Genomic DNA, 21,765 nt, shown 5'->3' on the forward strand with positions numbered 1-21,765 from the left:
TTGAGGTTGGAAAGAGTATATATGTGACCCTGGACCACAAAACCAGTCTTAAGTCGCTGGGGTATGTTTGTAGCAATAGCCAAAAATACATTGTATGGGTCAAAATGATTGATTTTTCTTTTATGCCAAAAATCATTAGGAAATTAAGTAAAGATCATGTTCCATGAAGATTTTTTGTAAAATTCCTACTATAAATATATCAATGTAATTTTTGATTAGTAATATGCAATGCATTGTTAAGAACTTAATTTGGACAACTTTAAAGGTGATTTTCTCAGTATTTTGATTTTTTTGCACCCTCAGATTCCAGATTTTCAAATAGATGTATCTCGGCCAAATATTGTCCTATCCTTACAAATCATATATCAATAGAAAGCTTATTTATTGAGCTTTCATGTGATGTATACATCTCAGTTTTGTCAAATTTAACCTTATGACTGGTTTTGTGGTCCAGGGTCACATATCTAAAATTACTTAAAAATTAAAAATATTTACATACATTGACATTATAATGTGTTTAATTCATAATGGCAAAGTAGGTCAGTGGATAAGTGGCAGTCAAACCTGTTAAGCTGTTGATCAACTGAAGTTATTTGGAAGAAGGTTATAGTTATCTTAAGCTCATGAGTCATATGAGGATAATGGCTGAGGAGAGCGGCCTTCAGTAGTAGGCTAGAGATTAGTGTAGACTATATAATAGTAAGTGCTTTAAATCTTCCTTTGTGTTTTCACACTGCCTGAAAAGCTCAAAGCAGGCTTTTTTTGGCTTCTGAACAGTGTAAAAGATTAGATACAGCTTTAATAAATTACATTATTTTACTGGCTCACGTCCATTGGGTCCATTAAAATGAGAAAAAAATATTGAATTTGCAACTGTATCATCCTTCACTGACCTCTGCAGAGAGACATGTAGAGAGAAGACTTCGCTTGATTAATGTGGTCTCAGTATCAGAGATCAGCGGTGCACCAATAAACACCTCAGTTTTTTATTAAGGTTTCCCAAAGAAGAATTCCTAAAGGAATTACATGAGCTGCTTTCTCCACAGACTTGTTTGCTGCAGTTTTTTTTATTTTTTCTCCCTCACTGTTGGTGTCCCAATCTCCCTCTCATTGTGGCATGTGCGAGACACTATATATCCTGCGCAGATGGTGCATCTCGGATGCCAGAAAACAAGGATTCAAACAGACACATATTTGTATTGGGGATGTTATGTGTTCCTGCAGATACAGTGAGGTTGCATAGTAATTTAAGATGAACTCTATTTGATAATCAAATAATCAATTGTTATTAATATTAATTTATTAAAACAGTAATCATTTTTATATTGGTTGCTGTTTTTTTTCTCACGTTTGAACCCCTCAAAATCTAATATTTGGACACTATTAAGCATCTTTTAATATATTAGGCTTATGTTTTAATCATGAGGAGGTTCCTTTATTCTATTAGTGGTTATGAAAGAGGCACACTTAAGCAATTTGATGTGGTTCGTTCTCTTCCCATTGCCCAACCACTATTTTACATGTCCACACACTATTATAGCCGTCACCCTTCCCCTACTTTTTATGGCGTAGTTTTGAGTCAGCTTTATTCACTTCCACATTTACTGTTCATCTTAAAAGCACCATAAATAATCCTAATCACCACTTCTTGTTTCCCAGCTTTTCCACTTAAACTGTACTGCTTTGTATCTGCTTTTGTGACAACTAGCTAAAATCGGAAATATATATTACAAAATGTCACCCTGGACCACAAAACCAGTCCTAAGGGTCATTTTTTGAAATTGAGACTTATACATCACCTGAAAGCTGAATAAAATCGATTTAAATAAGCTTGTGATTTGTCTATGTAGGACAATATTTGGCCAAGATACAATTAGTCAAAAATATGGAATCTGAAAGTGCAAAAAAATCTAAATACTGAGAAAATCGCCTTTAAAGTTGAGCAAATAAAGTTCTTAGCAATGCATATTACTAATCAAAAATTAAGTCTTGATATGTTTACAGTATTTACAAAATATCATGGAACATAATCTTTACTTAATATTCTAATGATTTTTGGCATAAAAGAAAAATGTATCATTTTGACCCATGCAATGTATTGTTGACTATTGCTACAAATACACCTATTCTACTTAAGACTGGGTTTGTGGTCCAGGGTATTTTAAATACAATTATTTATAATATCCGTTTATGTTTCTTTGACCTAATTTGTCTAGAAGATTTAGTTTATGGCTTTACTGGACACATTTCTTTTGTTTTTTAATAATATGAATATCTTCCTATTTGACAAATTAAATCCTTTATTGTATTTCTGTGTTGTTTTTTCAGAATCTAGTGAAGATGACTTCTGTAAGGATCTGCGCGAGCTCCTACTCCAGCTGCCAGATATCCACTACAGTCTCCTGCATTACTTATGTCACTTCCTGTCCAAGGTGGAACAGGAACACGCTCATAACCGCATGACCGCCACCAACCTGGCCACCGTGTTTGGGCCCAATGTTTTCCAGTAAGTCACCGTCACACAATTTAACGCGAACAAGCCAATGAAATATTTACTTCCATCATTTATGACAACTGGTCCATATTCTGGTCCATATATTTACCCATCGCAAATCTTTCACTTTCCCCCCCCTTGCAGAATCTGCAAACTGTTAATTATTTTACCAAAATAAGAGGGATCATACAAAATGCATGTTATTTTAATATGTAGTTCTGATCTGAATAAGATATTTGACATAAAAGTACATATAGTCAACAAGAGAAAATAATAGTTGAATTTATAAAAATGACCCTGTTCAAAAGTTTACATCACCTTGATTCATAATACTGTGTTGTAGCCTGAATGATCCATAGCTGTGTTTTTTTTCTTTTTTTTCTTTTTTTTGAACCCTTTCCAACAATGACTGTTGATCCTTCTTTTCACACTGAGGACAACTGAGGGACACATATGCAACTATTACAGAAAGTTCAAACACTCACTGATGCTCCAGAAGGAAAACCATGCATTATGAGCTGGGGGTGAAAACTTTTGAACAGAATGGAGATGTGCATTTTTTATTTTTTTGTACTGCCCTTCAGAGGCTACAGGAGATAGTTACATGTTTCCCAGAAGACAAAATAAGTTAAATTTACCCTAATCTTTAATTTCAAAAAGTTTTCACCCCCATAATTTTATGCATTATTAAATAAACAGTAACATGCATTTTGTATGATCCCTCTTATTTTGGTAAAATGGTGAACATTTAGCAGATTCTGAAAGGGGGATTTAATGTTATTTTTAAAGCAAAAATTCTTTGCAAAAAGCTCTAAATGTTTTTCCTTAAACTGTGCATGGATCCACAAGCCATCTGACTTATGTTTCATTCAAACATTGCCAAAAACTGCATGTTATGTGTTCTGGGTGTCATGTTATCAGTCTTGCTTCTCATTGGCTGTATTGGAGAATGGTCGGTACTCATACACTTAACATGATCCTTGACCAACCCTGTAGAGCATAGTTTCGCAGTGCCTGCACAGTGACAAATTATTTTGTTTGACCAGGGTGTTCTGTAACTTCAAAATGAACACAAATATTATGTTTATTTGTTTATGCATGCTGTATATATATTAAATGTTTTTTACAGGATAGGTGACATGACATTTTGATATTAAAATGCCTAAAGTTATATGGAAGCCCAATTACTTCAACATAGGAAAAATGTCATTATAAGCTACAATTATGCCTGAAGTCCTAATAGTGACATGAAAAGTCAAAATTATGACAAAAATGTTAACATATGTCATAATTAAAAAATTCTTGTCTGACCATTTTTATCTTTTAATTATGACTTCTATGTCATAATTCTATGTTCTTCATTGCAAAATGATCAGCACTCATGTCTCTAAGATACACTTGATCCTTGACCAACCCTGTAGAGCAGGGCTATTCAATTGGCGGCCCGCGGGCCCAATGCGGCCCGCCAATCATCTTCGTCCGGCCCGAGGGAGCAGCAGGTGGCTTGAACGGTTTTTGCACTAATTAGTTTGTCCACTAGACGGCGGGCCAGCCAAAAAAGAAAAGCTAGAGAGCCAAGAACAACAACAATCTACCGGAGATAGCAACATCAATAGACGGCAGATTTGACAAGCACTTGGAGGGCTCCAGACTGCGACCAAATGGTCGCATTTTTTCTGCCGGTGCAACTAAATTTTGTGAGCGGTCGCAATGGCGCGACCACCGCGTTATTCAACTCATAAGCGCTGCTATTTCTGTTTCATATGAGAAACATTAAACGGCAAACAAAGCGAAAGAGAAACCAAAGCGCGCCACGTTTGAGCTGCGCAGCGCGGACCGTTTATCAGCTCCGACCGCAACGCAAAAACACTTGTCCAAACTCAGAACAGCATCGGGAACCAAAGTTGATTTCGCGACACTGTTACTGCACAGTGCTGCGAGATCCAGTGAAAAGTGTTTGATTTCGCCCAGAATGAATTAAGGTTGCTGAAAGATCAGTGAGAATCATTCAAATTCTGCTCAGAATTCTGTTATTAACAGCGCTGATGTAGGTCAAACAACCAGAAGTCACACCAATTTAAGCAAAGTCGAATGTTATTACAGTATTAATTTCAGGGTTTGTTCAACCTTTTGAGAGATAAATTCAAGCACTTTTCAATGACTTTCTAGCATTTTGCAAAACCATTTTAAACACTTTAAAGCTCTTTTGATCCAATTTGAATGTTATTTTGATGGACAAAATATACTGGTAAATATACTGTGGTAAACAAACACTAATGTAAAATTAAAAACATAAAATAACGATTATAACCAGTGTATGGCAATAATAATCTGTATATTTTATGCATATACAATTTATAGTTTATGTAAAGATTGTTTTAAAATCACCTAAATTAAAAGCTGTTATATATTTCAGAGCCTATTAAATGTTGAGCTTTCAATTCTACTGTAATGTTGAATGGACATAATATGTAAAACTGAGAGAAAATTCATTTAATAGAGACACCAGTAGCAATATTGATATCAATACTTCATTAATAATAGGCTACTTGGTAAAAAGATGCTATTAAACACATATTTAAAAATACTTTGTTGTTTCTACCTTAATTTGGAGGTTCATTGTGAAATTATGACAGTATAAATATATAAATATGCGATTATTCATGATTAATTACAAAAAAATGTGTGATTTTTTTTTTTTTTTTAATTGATTGACAGACAGCACCTTAACCTTTTATAGATGTTGGTGTTGGTAATATTAGTTCATTTTACTGAATATGCATTTCAATGTAATTGTACAGGCCCCCTAGAAAAAAATCGGGACGGCCCCCATCCCCTTGGCCCGCTTCAAATTTCCAGTTCGATAATCCGGCCCTCAAATGGATCTAATTGAATAGCCCTGCTGTAGAGCGTAGTTTCAGTGCCTAAAATATTTTTTTCACTGTCACTTCAAAATGAACACAAATATTATGTTTATTTGTTTATGCATACTGTATATATATTTAATGTTTAACATTTAATAATTTTTTACAGGGTAGTTGACATCACATTTTGTTTGTTTATTATTCTATGCAATTCATTTGCAATATTTATGGCTTAATATTAATAATTGAGGTTATATAAAATATTAATTTGTCATGTCACAGGACTGTGTACATTTTAAAAAGCGTGATATTATATATATATATATATATATATATATATATATATATATATATATATATATATATATATATATATACTGTATTATTTTTCTTACGTTGTGGAAATATATAATCCTTTATCATTTTCTAGGGATTTTACTTTTCCTCTTCCAGGAATTTAAATTTTTTAATTTACTTTTTTTTATTTTTTTTAAGTAAAATGCACAAGAAAAGTGTTATAATAAGCTACGATTATGCCCTAAGTCATAATTGTGACATAAAAAGTCTAAATTATGACAATTTTTTTTACATTTTTTTTGTCACACATTTGTGATTTTGTGAATTCTATGTCATAATTTTGACGTCCGTTATCATAATTGACACTATCTCATTAATCTCAGTATTTTTTCGTAATTATGGTTTACCAAAGCATGATTTTAATTACTATATACCTAAAGATTTTAACCTAAAACCTTGATGATTTAAATTGTCATTATGTCATTAAAACAAAACAAAAAAAACATGTTTTGTCTAATGTCTTGCTATCCTGGCAATAGAGGGGGCTAAAGTCCAGATGGAATTCTTTGCTCAATGTCAGCTCTAACACAAATATCACTTACATACTTTCTGTGGTCATAAATTACTTGGTTGTTATTTTCAGGCACGGAAGCACTGATTATTCACAAGTGAATAGGCTCTCAGAAAAAACAGCCCAAGATAATTGGAGATCCCATCTGCCCCTACAAAGCAAAGCATACAGATGTGAACCTCCTACATAACTAACTATATCCAGATTTAAGACACACAACACCCTTTAATATTAGGAGGCTGGACATAAAGTAATGTGATTTCACAAAAACACGAGTCTTGTATGTCAACGCATTTTTAAATATGGTTTAATTTGTTCCTTCTTAGAGTGACTTGTAAGTAGGTTGCCAGCTGTTGCAATATGAACGCAACTCCTAATAATACATCAGCCGCTCAGTTTCAGGGAATCCCTGTCACCACAACATGTGCGTTTGACACCTTAGCGTCTGTGCATTTGCGGTGTGTGTAACCTCAGCTCAGTGAAGTGGAAGTGACAAAACTGTTGCCTGTTTTAGGCACAAACTTCTCTTCTTCCCAGTACAGCGTGCTCTTTTTGTCAGAAATAATTAAACAGCAAATACAGCTGTCAGATGAGCACTTGGTGACCCTATACAGTAGCAGAATTTACTGTACTTTTTATGACTCTCTATCATGGCACAGTATCTCAATGTGGCCTCACACACTGAGAGAATATTTAGTTTACAAAAAATATCTTATTTTAACCTTTTATCTGCATGACAGCAAATTGAATTTGACTCTAAAATGTTACCTTGATCCAATAATGACATTTTATCAGATTTTTGTTTTATTCTTGATTTATTTCTTTTTATGACTTAATATTCATTGAGGTTATATAAAATGTTAATTTGTCATATCACAGGACTGTTAAAATTTTAAAAAGCATGATATTTTATTATTTGTCTTATGTTTGGGAAATATATAATCCATATAACTTTCCTGGCACTTTTGTTCCATATAGGAATTTTACTTCTTCGTCTTCTTCTCTCTCTCTCTTTTTTTTTTTTTTTTTTTTTTTTTTTTTTGTTTAAGTAAAATGCCTAAAAGAATCTAGATGGGAGCCCATTTTCGCAATGCCATAACAACTTACAATTATGCCAAAATTAAAATTAATTATCCCAAAATTAAGTAAAATATTGTGACATTAAATGTCAAAATGATAACATTTTGACAATGTCATAATTTTGTTTTTGCATTTTCATATTGTAAAAATTTATTTTTAATCATTCTTATTGCTTGATTAATTAAGCTTTATTTAATAATATGTGACCATGGACCACAAAACCTCTGAAAGGTTTGCTAGGACAGGACAATATTTGGCCGAGATACAACTATTTGAAAATCTGGAATCTGAGGGTGCAAAAAAATCTAAATATTGAGAAAATCGACTTTAAAGTTGTTCAAATGAAGATCTTAGCTATGCATATTACTAATTAAAAATTACGTTTTGACATATTTATGATAGGAAATTTACAAAATATTTTCATGGAACATGATTTTTACTTAATATCCTAATGATTTTTGGTGTAAAAGTAATATCAATAATTTTGACTCTTACAGTGTATTTTTGGCTATTGCTACAAATATACCCGTGCTACTTAAGACTGGTTTTGTGGTCCAAGTACACATATATATATTTTTTTATTGCATTATTTATATTGCTCAAATGATTGATATATCATGATTTATTACTGAAAAGAACCACAAAAAGGAGTAATGTTGTTCCTGGTTTTATCATGTAATGTGGCGACACTTGATCTTTGTTTTCACCACGTGTGTGTGTGTGTGTGTGTGTGTGTGTGTGTGTGTGTGTGTGTGTGTGTGTGTGTGTGTGTGTGTGTGTGTGTGTGTGTGTGTTTTGTTCTGCAGTGTGTCATCTGGTTTTGACGGTATACGGGAGCAGAATATCTGTAACAACATTATGGCCAAGCTCATCCAGAACTACAGCGCCATCCTTGAGTCTGTGGTGGAGGAAAGACAGACTGAAGAAAAGCCTTCAAACCTCATCATTGTCCAAGTGAGTGTTGACAAAACACATTTGAACTGCCACTTCACCTGCACTTCACCCAGTATAATAGTACTAATAGTCCTTAAATTGGGGCATATACACTGCAAAAAGTGGCTTATCTTTCTTAGTATTTTCATCTTGTTTCTAGACAAAATATCTAAAAATTCTTAAATTAAGATGCTTTTAATAGATAAGCAAAATGACATAAGATTTTGAATCTTGTTTTTTAGCAAACTGCACTTAATTTAGTTTTTTTATTAAAATTATCTGCCAGTGGGGTAAGTAAAATAATCTTAAAACAAGAATATTTTACTTACCCCACTGGCAGATAATTTCACTTATTTTAGGCAAACTGCACTTAATTTAGTTTTTTCCCCCTGAAAACCAGACTAAATATCTTATGTCATTTTGCTTATCTAGTAAATGCATCTTAATTTCAGAATTTTTAGATGTTTTGACTACAAACAAGACAAAAATACTAAGTAAGATATGCCCTTTTTGGAGTGTAATAATATTACATGCAAACAAACCAAAATTTAGGTCCAAACCAGTTTTATTTTAGGTGCCTTAGTAATAACAACACTGGTCCAAAAAGTCATGGTGCTCATGCGAGCAATTCGAGTTTGAATTTGGCTTGCAACATTTACCCAACCTCTTTATTTATTTGGTTAGATGTCGTTTCAAACCTGTTAGACCTTAATTTATCTTGAGAACACAAATTAAAATATTTTTGATGAAATCCGAGAGCTTTCTGGCCCTGCATAGACAGCAATGCAACTGACATGTTCAAGGCCCAGAAAGGCAGTAAGAACATTGTTAAAAGAGTCCATGTGACATCAGTGGTTCAATTGTAATGTTATGAAATCTTTGTATTCTTTGCTTACAAATTCTCGTAGCTTCATAACATTGAGGTTAAACCACTGATGTCACATGGACTATTTTAGCAATGTCCTTACTACCTTTCTGTGCCTTGAACGTGTCGGTTGCATTGCTGTCTATGCAGGGTCAGAAAGCTCTTAAAAAATATCTTAATTTGTGTTTTGAAGATGAGCAAAGGTTTTATGTGTTTGGAACGACATGAGGGTAAGTAATTAATTTGATGTGAAGAATTTTCATTTTTGGGTGAACTATCCCTTTAAAACATACTGTTATGTCTTAAAATTATATCAAATGCCTTCAAAAGTGCAGACCAACCAAAACAAGCAAGCCTATGTGTGTAAACGCATCCTTCAAAAGCCAAAACATGCCATTTTCTCCTTCTCCAGCCTAGTGGTCACATGAGCAGACATTGTTTCTCCGTGACCTTGCTTTGTTGCTGTTTGCACCGACTCGCCAAAACTTAAAGACGTCATCATGCTATCTCTGTTATGCCACCATCAACAATGTCTGCTTTTCTGCATTTGCACTTTAGCTTCAGTTGTCACATGAAATTGTGTTGTCTACTGAATGCATCAGTCATGTGCGCTGATGCTTTGTTGCTGTAGTCAGTGGGTTCAGGTGATCTCATGTGAATCCCTGAGCGTAATGTTTTGTTCCCAGGAGGCCAACACAAACACTGAAAACATAGAGACGTCCCCTTTCACTCCTGTTTCTAAGGCACACGCTCCACATGTCAAGAAGATGAAGGTACGGGAGAAAGTATATGTGTGTGTGTGTGTGTGTGTGTGTGTATCTGTAGATGTGTGTATGCCTGTATTATCAACCTGCTATGGTACACAGAGTCAGTGTGGTTTTTTTTCCACAGTCCATGTCAAATTCCAGTGACATAGCATTTCAAAAACAGCAACAGTCCAATAACACGACTCACCCTGAGGTGAAAGGTACAATCACAAGACTCAGCTTTGGGTTTAATCCAAATGATGTAGATCTTAAGTCAGTCAAAGGCTATTTTTTAAGGGAAAACAAAAATTTGTTGAAAGTTTATTTACCCTCAGGCCATCCAAGGTCTACAGTTTAAGTCAAAAGTTTACATACACCTTGCAGAATCTGCAAAATGTTAATTATTTTACCAAAATAAGAGGGATCAAACAAAATGCATGTTATTTTTTATTTAGTACTCACCTGAATAAGATATTTCACATAAGAGATGTTAACATATAGTCCACATAAAAAAATTATAGTTTAATTTATAAAAATGATCCAGTTCAAAAGTTTACATACACTTGATTCTTAATACTGTGTTGTTACCTGTATGATCCACAGGTGTTTTTTTGTTTGTTTGTTTGTTTGTTTGTTTAGTGATAGTTCAACTGAACTATCACTATCAACCTGAACAGTAAACTGGACGCTGTTTATCAGAAAAATCCTTCAGGTTTTTTTTTTTTTTTTGTGTGTATTTGAACCCTTTCCAACAATGACTGTATGATTTTGAGACCCATCTTTTCACGCTGAGGACAACTGAGGGACTATTACAGAAGGTTCAAACTCACTGATGCTTCAGAAGGAAAAACAATGCATTAGGAGCTGAGGGGTGAAAACTTTTTGAATTTAAAGATCAGGGTAAATTTAACTTATTTTGTCTTCTGGAAAACATGTAAGTATCTTCTGAAGGGCAGTACTTAATGGAAATTAATTATATATAGGCAAGTATATTATATTTAGGCAAAATAAGAAAAATATACACGTCTTCATTCGGTTCAAAAGTTTTCACCCCCCTTGGCTCTAAATGTATGGTTTTTCCTTCTGGAGCATCAGTGAGCTTTTGAACCTTCTTTAATAGTTGCATATGAGTCCCTCAGTTGTCCTCAGTGTGAAAAGATGGATCTCAAAATTATACTGTGGGAAAGGGCTCAAATACACAAAAATGCTAAAAAAACAAACAAAAACAAATAATCTGTGGGACTTTAAGGATTTTTTTGAAGAACAACGGCCAGTTTAACTGTTCAGGACAAACAAAAAACGAACGAAACAAAAAACTCAGCTGTGGATCATTCAGGTCACAACACGGTATTAAGAATCAAGTGTATGTAAACTTTTGAACAGGGTCATTTTTATAAATTCAACTATTATTTTCTCTTATGGACTATATATGAACATCTTTTATGTGAAATATCTTATTCAGGTCAGTACTAAATAAAAAATAACATGCATTTTGAATGATCCCTCTTATTTTTGTAAAATAATTAACATTTTAAACTTTTGACTTCAACTGTAGATGAATTTGTTTCTTCTTTAGAACAGAGAGAAATGTAGCATTACATCGCTTGCTCACCAATGGATCCTCTACAGTGAATGGGTGCTTTCAGAATGAGAGTCCAAACAGCTGATAAAAACATCACAATAATCCACACCACTCCAGTCCATCAACTGCTAAATCTCTCTAAATCTGTTCTGATAAATTATTGCAGTCCAGTATTGCAGTCATTTGCATTGCTTAATTTCATCACTTCTAGACTTTAGAGCAGGTGGGGGTGGGACATAAAACTGTCGATTAAACTTCTTGGTATTCACATCATGCTGACTTTGGATCAGATTCTTGTGACCTTAATTCCAGTTAAAGGCCCTGGCTAGTGATGTATTTGTCTTTCCGATGGGTATTAAAGTTACACCCCTGAGGAACACAAAAGGTGTTTTTGTGGACTACAGGATGTGTTTGCTCATGCACTGAGGAACAACACTGAGTGAAAGATGAAGAATATATCTACAGTAGCTCGTGCCAAGTACACCTTTTGATAAACACTAAGTCAATAAATATCTAAAATCTTTTAGTTATGTGTTTTCTCTCTTGATAAATTGCACAAGCAGGCATATTGTAATCAAGTTAATCAAGATTACTCTTACACACCGGATGTGAAATGCACAAAGAAGGAGAGTTCTGTTTTCTGTCAAATGAATTGAATTGAATTTTCCCTCCTAATTGAATGATGTCAGTTGCATATGACGGTGGTCATGCGTACGTGTTCAGAACCGCACGGTGTAGTGTTTACGTCTCTGCAGGAGACGGGCTGGGTCTCATGTTTGTGTATGTTCTCTCTATGAAGCGGTGTGAACCATGACCCTCTTAAATGACTGGCATGATGTTTTGATAACAAAAATATTGTTTCTGTAGATTAAACAACCTTGTATAATGGTACTACTTGCCCACTAGGGAGTCAAGTTTTTCCAAGTACACTACTGTTCAAAAGGATTGTTTTGCTCATCAAGGCTGCATAAAATAACTGTTTTCTATTGTAAAGAATCTGCAAAATGTTAATTATTTTACCAAAATAAGAGGGATCATCCAAAATGCATGTTATTGTTTATTTAGTACTGACCTGAATAAGACATTTAGATGTTTACATAATAGTCCACAAGAGAAAATAATAGTTGAATTTACAAAAATGACCCCGTTCAAAAGTTTACATCTCCTTGATTCTTAATACTGTGTTGTTACCTGAATGATCCACAGCTGTTTTTGTTTAGTGATAGTTGTTCATGAGTCCCTTGTTTGTCCTGAACAGTTAAACTGCCTGCTGTTCTTCAGAAAAATCCTTCAGGTCTCACAAATTCTTTGGTTTTTTTTCAGCATTTTTGTTTATTTGAACCCTTTCCAAAAATGACTGTATGATTTTTGAGATCCATCTTTTCACACTGAGGACAACTGAGGGACCCATTTGAAACTATTACAGAAGGTTCAAACCCTCACTGATGCTCCAGAAGGAAAAACAATGCATTAAGAGCCAGGGGTGAAAACTAAAAAAAAAAAAAAGATATTTAGACAAAACAAGGCTCTTAATGCATGTTTTTTTTTTTTTTTACTTCTGGGGCATCTGTGAGCATTTGAACCTTCTGTATTAGTTGCATATAAGTCTCTCAGTTGTGAAGGCATGAAAGAGAACTTAGTTTAGTACTCACATGCCATGTGACAGACGATTTCTGTGCACAAGCTTCGGATGTGTTCAGATATAAGAAGTATAAACTGATATGGCTTTAAAATCAAAATGAACATGTTCAAAATGATAAAATAAATGCTCTGTGGGGTATTTTGAGCTGAAGCTTCACAGATACAGACAGACGTATAATGCCCTTTAATGCATTCTTGCTGAATTTCTTTTTAAAAAAATTCAATAATGGATTGTATGTTGAAATAATATGATTAATCACTGTCTTTTTTTAGGTCACTCAATTCACATCAGTTGAAAATGCAGATTATTCAGGAGACAAGGAGTCAAGTCCAGAGAACCCTATACCAACACCAAGAAAAAAGAAGGCAAGAATCACCCACATTAGCTAAATATTATATATTTAAGTATCAATATAAATTTTAGAGACAGAATTTGATTGATTTACTAGCTCTTAATATTATTATCACCCACAAAATAGGACTGTTAAGCCATAAATTGTAGATCATCTACTTCATATAATAAAAAATAAAAAATCACTTCCTACTTCTGGAGCTGTTGTAAATTACAAAGCCAATTCACAAGTTACAAATCAATGAAATGGATTACAGGATTACAGTGTCAGTAAAGTAACATGGTGCAATTATAGTGCTTTCCATGGTATAATCAAGTGCTTTTCGTGTGAATTCTCTATCCAGCTTCATTCTGTTAACCAGAAGTAAGTTAAGTTTAGATCCTCATTGTGAATTCCTGGAAGGTACAGTCTTCACATTCATAAATCTGAAATATTTCGCCATCTTCCAGAAATATCTCAGCCGAGAAAGGTCTTAACACACACCGGCTTATGCTGTGTTTTTGTGTTATCTTTGAAACCCAAAGCTATTGAAAGTCCTCTGTTTACATAGACATGTGGTGCTGATCAAACCGAGTTTGACCAGATAAGGCCTGTGGGAGAACCGCCTAATCGGCGAAGTGATGTCGTAAACAGGCTGAGAATTGCTGATGGAAAAAAATACACGATGTGGCTTTCATGAAAAATAAGACCACTTCCTACAGCGGAGACGTTTCCAATTGCATAAGGGGTCAATGAAATCTTTCGGTTTAACACGTAGCGCATGCTCGGATTACCACATTTTGATTTGGGAAAACCAGCATAAACAAACAGAACTTTATACATGGGACATCTGTTGACATCTGTGCTGATTATGTTGGAGTGATAGTTTAACAGGTTCGAAAGAGAAGATGTGCATTTCTTTTATTTATCAAGTGGAATACTTGTTATCTCTCAAAACTTGAGAATTTCCTTGTTTTGGAGGATTCCATTGTACTTGTCCTTAAGTTTTATGATTTGTTTTTTATTGCTCTGATCAATAGCTCACACACAATCACAGAATCATGAAGGAAATGACTTGCTTATCATTAACCTTCACTGAACACGGGTCAAAAGTTACAGAGAACCTATTTGTCTTACGTATACTTGATCTTTGTATTGGGATGGTCTTAGGTGTCTAGAAGCTTCGAAGAGGTTACAAAAATCAAATGTACAGCATCTTTGGTTGCAAAGGAACTATCACTATCATTATTTGAGGATATAAGCTCTATTTATGCTTACATGATTAGTTTTGAGTGTTTTGAGTTTGTTCACTGTTCGGTCGATGCGATTGATTATCAACGAGGAGGTGAATCTTGTAGGTGTGTTATAAGTCTCTGTTGAAATGTAACTAGGGAGTCAGGTTTGTTTGTGGAAGACTTTCTGCCAATGAAAGGTCAGGACAGAGAAACTTCTAGATCTGGGCAGCCTTGGGAAAAAAACCATATGAAACTCTGGTTTATTAAACTCTGATACCTCAAATCATGCGGCTTGTTTCTAAATCTGGAGGGTGTTAAAGTTGGCAAACAAACCCAGTAGAAAAGCACCACTCACATGTTATACAGAAAACTTCTAGTGCGATTTGGTTCTGTTATTCGGGACGTTTACTATAAACACAGAATGTATTGTTTATTAAAACTATCACTTTAAGATTGTTGACTGACCTTTCTGTGTTTTTGTCAGATCACTCAATGCACGCCAGTTGACAATACAGACACGTCAAGAGAAAGCGAGTCTAGTCCAGACAATCCTATACCCACACCGAGAAAAAAGAAGGTAAGAAATGCTGCAAGGTTTCAGCAAAGAGCAGAAAAAGGTTTTTTTGTGTACTTTATTAGAATGGTTGACCAAAAATAACAAAAACCCGTAAGACTTTGTCTTCTGTTTAACACAAAAAGTACATTTTTTTTCAGAATGTGGCCATCCTCTTTAAGATAATATACACCACTTTTTTACCAAGATTTAGGTCAGTTAGCTTTATTTATTTTTAAAAAGAAATTACTACATTTATTCAGCAAGAACAAAATATACACAAAAGTAAAAACATTATAATGTGACAAAATATTTGTATTTATTTCAAATAAATGCTGCTCTTTTCAACTTTCGATATATTCAATATAAAAATATCATGGTTTTTGCTAAAATATTAAGTAAATATAATTTTTTCAGCAGCAAATCATCAAATTAGAATGATTTCTAAAGAATCATGTGACACTAAAGACTGGACAAATGATGCTGAAAATTCAGCATCACAGGAATAAATTAGATTTTAAAATATATATTTATATAGAAAACAGCTATTTTAAATTGCAAAAAATATTTCACAATATTGCTGTTTTTGCTGTATTTTTTTTTTTTTTTTAAATGCAGCCTTGGTCAAATATTTTTATTTATTTAAAAAAATGCTGCTTTCTGTTTAATTAAGGTTAAATAAAAAAATATAAATATTAAATATAAAATATCATGGTTTCTGCTCAAATATTAAGCAGCATAACCGTTTTCAACATTAATAATAAAAATAAATGTTTGTTGAGCAGCAAATCAGTATATTACAATGATTTCTGTTGGTTCATGTGACACTGAAGACTGGAGTAATGATGCAGAAAATTTTGCTTTGCATCACAGGAATAAATTATATTTTAAAATACATTCTAATAGAAAACAGCTATTTTAAATTGTAATAATATTTCACAATATTGCTGTTTTTGCTGTATTTTTTTTATCAAAAAATGCAGCATTGGTCAAATATTTTTATTTATTTTAAATAATGCTGCTCTTTTGAACTTTGTTTATTTACAAATAAATGTATGAAATATAAAAATATCATGAGCCGCTTTTCCACTATCGGGCCGAACCGTTCTCAATGCGTAACCGTTCTGTTCCGTGCCGATTCGGGCCAGTCGGCACGGATACGGTTTGATTTTCCACTGCGGTGCAGATAACGGAACTATTTGGAATGTAAATACAAATGCGTCAGTCGTTGCCTTGGTAATGCAAGCCCCGCTTCTACTGTTATTTTCCTTTTGGACTTGATATGTATGTTTGAGTTTTTTTAATTTTTTCCCGGCACTGTTTTGAAACTTTTCTTAATGCCCTTCTCTGCAAGACACTGCACTATAATTAAAAAAAACTTTTTCGTTTCTCTTTGCACCCTCCAGCTGTTGTTGAATTTTTCTTTCTTGCCAAATATCAATATTAGAGCAAATGTTTCATCCACAGACCAAAGTGTCTCAGCCATTTGTATTTATATTTACCGTATCTGTTTACTGCGCTCCCGCTTTGCCATAGAGAAACTGGTAGCCAGGCAACAGAGTGGCGACGCCATGCAAACGCATTTTATCAGCCCGGTTCAGCACGGTTGTCTAACCGTGCCGAGAATTCCGGGCCGAGAACGGTTTGTAATCGTTCCGTGCCGTACCAGGCTCAGGTGGAAACACAACTGGAACTGTACCCGACCGTTCTAAGAACGGTTCGGCACGATGGTGGAAAAGCGGCTATGGTTTTCGCTAAAATATTAAGTAAATATTATTTTTTCAGCATCAAATCATCAAATTAGAATGAAAGAATCATGTGACACTAAAGACTGGAGAAATGATGCTGAAATTCAGCTTTGCATCACAGGAATAAATTAGATTTTAAAATATATATTTATATAGAAAACAGCTATTTTAAATTGCAATAATATTTCACAATATTGCTGTTTTTGCTGTATTTTTTTTATAAAAAAATGCAGCCTTGGTCAAATATTTTTATTTATTTAAAAAAATGCTGCTTTCTGTTTAATTAAGGTTAAATAAAAAATATAAATATTAAATATAAAATATCATGGTTTCTGCTCAAATATTAAGCAGCATAACTGTTTTCAACATTAATAATAAAAATAAATGTTTGTTGAGCAGCAAATCAGTATATTACAATGATTTCTGTTGGTTCATGTGACACTGAAGACTTGGAGTAATGATGCAGAAAATTTAGCTTTGCATCACAGGAATAAATTATATTTTAAAATACATTCTAATAGAAAACAGCTATTTTAAATTGTAATAATATTTCACAATATTGCTGTTTTTGCTGTATTTTTTTTATCACAAAATGCAGCATTGGTCAAATATTTTTATTTATTTTAAATAATGCTGCTCTTTTGAACTTTGTTTATTTACAAATAAATCTATGATATATAAAAATATCATGGTTTCTGTTGAAATATTAAGCAGCATAACTGTTTTCAACAATAATAATAAAAATAAATGTTTATTGAGCAGCAAATCATCATATTAGAATGATCTCTGAAGGATCATGTGACACTGAAGACTGCAGTAATGATGCTGAAGCTTTGCATCACAGAAATAAATTATATTTTAAAATACATTCTAATAAAAAACTTCTATTTTAAATTGTAATAATATTTCACAATATGGCTGTTTTTGCAGTTTTTTTTTTTAATGCAGCCTTGGTAAGCATTAGAGGCTTTTTGTTCAAAAACATAAATCTTACCAATCCCAAATGTTTAAACAATACTGTAAGTAAATGGGTAATAGGTGCAAAAAAGCCATAAAAGTAGCCTGTAAAACTTCTAAAGCCATATGATAGGTTTGTGGGATGAACTGAAACTTCTAATTTTCACATTTAGGTACCCTTTTAACTAAGTCTAATATCTTAAAGATCACACCACTGTGACGTTAGTACTTCGACCCTTCTATAAACAGTCAGTTGAAAGCGTTTAATGCAGAACTCAATGAAACAATGATTTTCCGGTGCTGTTTGCATCATTAACACATTAGCATATCGACGTCCAGATCTCGCTTAGTTACTGTGCCTTAAATGGGTCCCATGTGGGCCGCGATCGATAGCGCCCTCTTTACCGCAGTCAAAGCCATTACCTACTGACCGTCTGTGCCTTCAGGACTAAATGCGTTAAAGATCAATCTAATCCTGTTGTAGTCTCTGTGTTACGTGACTTTGTTTCAAGTTCTCATTTAGCTTTGTGAGTTCAATTTGGTCATCTCTTCCACTTCGCTGTGAGATATTGGCCTGTTACACACAAGTGGTTTAGTATAGTTAAAGATCTATTGGCATTAATCAACTGCATTATTAAGTGGAAATGCATCAATCTGAATTTGACTGGGCTCATGTGCGCATGAGATTTTTTACCTATTACACGTATTCAACTGGTTTTCGACATGTTCAGCCTTTATCGGTTAGAAAGGTAGGACAAATGTCAACTAAGCCTTTTCATTAATAGCTTTTACTTGTTATTGTGTTTTATATAATATATCTTCATGTGGATGTTACGTGGTGTCCTCCAGTAAAAGAGTCCTTGTAATGAATCTAAATTTTGATTTCTGTCTTTCAGGTGAAGAAAATAAGGACAGAGACTGTGCCAAAGTCTTTTCCTCATCCAGCTCCCTCCGGAGATCCTGTCTCCAGGCTTTTGCCCCATCTTCCAGACAGGAGCTTGGGTGCTAGAGCTCAGTTTCCTCTACACTCTCCAGACCAGAGCATCAGCTCAAGTGTTGACGGCATGAACCTGAGCCCTCAGACCATAAGCCCTGCCAGATCCATGGAGACCTTCAACAGGTCAGTGTGCTTCATATGGACATTTACTGCTGTTTTTAATTCGTACAAAGGCTGTATTCCTTTTTTCCAAAAATACAGTAAGAACAGTAATATTGAGAAATATTATTACAATTTAAAATAACTATTTTCTATTGAAATATATTTTAAAATCTAATTTATTTTTTGAGATGCAAAGCTAAATACACATTTATGAATAAACATTTATTTTTTATTATCAATGCTGAAAACAGTTATGCTGCTAAATATTTCAGCAGAAACCGTGATATTTTTATATTTAATATATTTGTTCTTAAACACAGTTTAAAATGGCAGCATTTATTTGAAATACATGAAAAAAATTTTTTGATAAAAAATACGGCAAAAACAGCAATATTGTGAAAAACTATTACAATTTTAAAAAGCTGTTTTCTATTTGAATATATTTTAAAATGTAATTATTTTTTGATGCAAAGCTGATTTTTCAGTTTCATTGCTCCAGTCTTCAGTGTCACATGATCTTTCAAAAAGCATTCTAAGAAAAATTATTACTATTAACATCTTTTGTAACATCATATATGTCTTTACGGTCACTTTTGAACACATTTGCCTCAAAATGATGAGACCTATATACTCACGCCTTGTAGTTATGAGAGGGAGGGACATGAAAAATGCGAGGACATTTTTTTTTTATTTACCTAATTTACAAAGAAAATCTAATATATATATGTATATTTTGAACTGCACTTTTTAAAAGAATCAGAAAGGTACTTTATAAAAACAACAATGGAAAAAAAAAATACAAAAAAAATTCCAAAAATTTAGAAGTTAGGGATCAGGACAGCCACCTTCTTGGTTGTGGGACAGCAGTTTGCATCAATTCTGTAGAATGGCCCATATTAAGTGTACTGTGTGTAAAAATGTAAAGCAACAAAACAGTACATAACAATACAAACATAATCATGTGAAATGTTATCTTATCTATATGTGAAACTATACCTATGTGGTCCGGTTAATTGCCGGCTTTAGGTTGTATCCTTTATCTTTACTGCAGGGCTACAGAAATGCCAAAGAAACTTAGAAGACTCAAACCAGACAAATCTAGAAAAGACGAGATCAGGTGCACATGGTTTCACAACATTAAAAACTCTTACATTCTTATCTAAGCTGCCCAGTCTACTTCTGTGTGGGTTATTCATTTATTTATTTAATATGTTTTAGTTTCGCTGTTACCAATATTTTCACTTGCAGATAAAAGCTGTTCTCATGATAGAGCCTGAGCATGTCACTGATTAAGTTCATTTAACGAGCTTATAAAAAGATCTTCACGCTTTTTCCTATTCTCAGCAATTTCCCTTAGGCTAATGAAATTTTAAGACCATTAAAATGAACATTTCACTCTAAAAAGGAAACTTTTTTTTATTAAAAGATCAGGGTAAATTTAAATAATTTTGTCTTCTGGGAAACATGTAAGTATCTTCTGTAGCTTCTGAAGGACAGAACTAAATGACAATATGATATTTAGGCAAAATAAGGAAAATTAACACATCTTCATTCTGTTCAAAAGTTTTCACCCCTGGCTCTTAATGCATTGTGTTTCCTTCTGAAGCATCAGTGAGCATCTGAACCTTCTGTAAAATGAACATTTCATGCTAAAAAGGAAGTGTCATTGTTAGACAACTCTGTGAGTGAACTTTACAATCACTCAAAATGTCCTCTTATCAGTTCGGTTAATTATAACAGTGATAAATTTAACATTTTAGCACATTATCATTTTCCCCTTTCACCCTTGTCCTTGTATAGCTCTGTAATATGTGTTGTAAACTGAGAGAAAATGTGATGCTTGTGACTCATGAGTTTCTACCATTCTGCTGAATTTAGATGAGTCGTACGTGCCACATGTTAAACTACTTTTGCGAAGTCAGTTTATGAGGTTTTAAGCTGAGTCATTAACATAGGACATGTTAACTCATGTTTAGTAAGCTAGTTGTCTTTTTACTAAAAGACTAAATGTTTTGCAGGGTAAATGTATGTTTGTATAAGAACATATTAAAGGAGTAGATTACTTTTTAGAACAAAAATGTACAGATAATGTACTCACCCCCTTGTCATCCAAGATGTTCTTGCCTTTCTTTCTTCAGTCGTAAGGAAATTATGTTTTTTGAGGAAAACATTTCAGGATTTCTCTCCATATAATGCACTTCTATGGTGCCCTTGAGTTTGAACTTCCAAAACGAAGTTTCAAAGGGCTCTAAACGATCACAGCCGAGGAAAGAAGGGTCTTATCTAGCAAAACAATCAGATTTTTAAAAATACAATTAAAAAATACAATTGATATAATTTTTAACCTCAAATGCTTGTGTTGTCTAGCTCTGTGTGTACTCTGTGTAGAGATTAAAAAGTATATAAACTGTAAATGTTTTTTTAGAAAATAACCGATCGTTTTGCAAGACCCTTCCTCCTCAGCTGGGGTCATTTAGAGCCCTTTGAAGCTGCATTTAAACTGCATTTTGGAAGTTCAAACTCGGGGGCACCATAGAAGTCCACTATATGGAGAGAAATCGTGAAATGTTTTCCTCAAAAAACATCATTTCTTTATGACTGAAGAAAGAAAGACATGAACATCTTGGATGACAAGGGGGTGAGTACATTATCTGTAAATTTTTGTTCTAAAAAGTAATCTACTCCTTTAAGGTCAAATAATTACATAATTTTCCATTTTGGGTGAGCTTTGCATTTTCTCAGGCATTGGTTCTTCAGACAAGGACAGC

General features: G+C 33.6%; 1 protein-coding gene across 8 annotated transcripts in view; it reads left to right on the plus strand.

Moving 5' to 3' along the window:
- The window catches only part of fam13a (family with sequence similarity 13 member A), a 72,561-nt gene that overhangs the window by 12,791 nt on the left and 38,005 nt on the right, over positions 1 to 21,765 (plus strand). For all 8 annotated transcript variants that reach the window (XM_073842043.1, XM_073842048.1, XM_073842044.1 and 5 more), the window contains exons 4-9: positions 2,329 to 2,506; positions 8,113 to 8,260; positions 9,791 to 9,877; positions 13,347 to 13,439; positions 15,125 to 15,217; positions 18,795 to 19,018. In XM_073842043.1, coding sequence (XP_073698144.1) covers positions 2,329 to 2,506; positions 8,113 to 8,260; positions 9,791 to 9,877; positions 13,347 to 13,439; positions 15,125 to 15,217; positions 18,795 to 19,018 — 823 coding nt within the window. The remainder of the gene's footprint in view (positions 1 to 2,328; positions 2,507 to 8,112; positions 8,261 to 9,790; positions 9,878 to 13,346; positions 13,440 to 15,124; positions 15,218 to 18,794; positions 19,019 to 21,765) is intronic.

The sequence above is a fragment of the Garra rufa genome, chromosome 6 (genome assembly GCF_049309525.1).
Source record: "Garra rufa chromosome 6, GarRuf1.0, whole genome shotgun sequence".
NCBI lineage: Eukaryota > Metazoa > Chordata > Actinopteri > Cypriniformes > Cyprinidae > Garra > Garra rufa.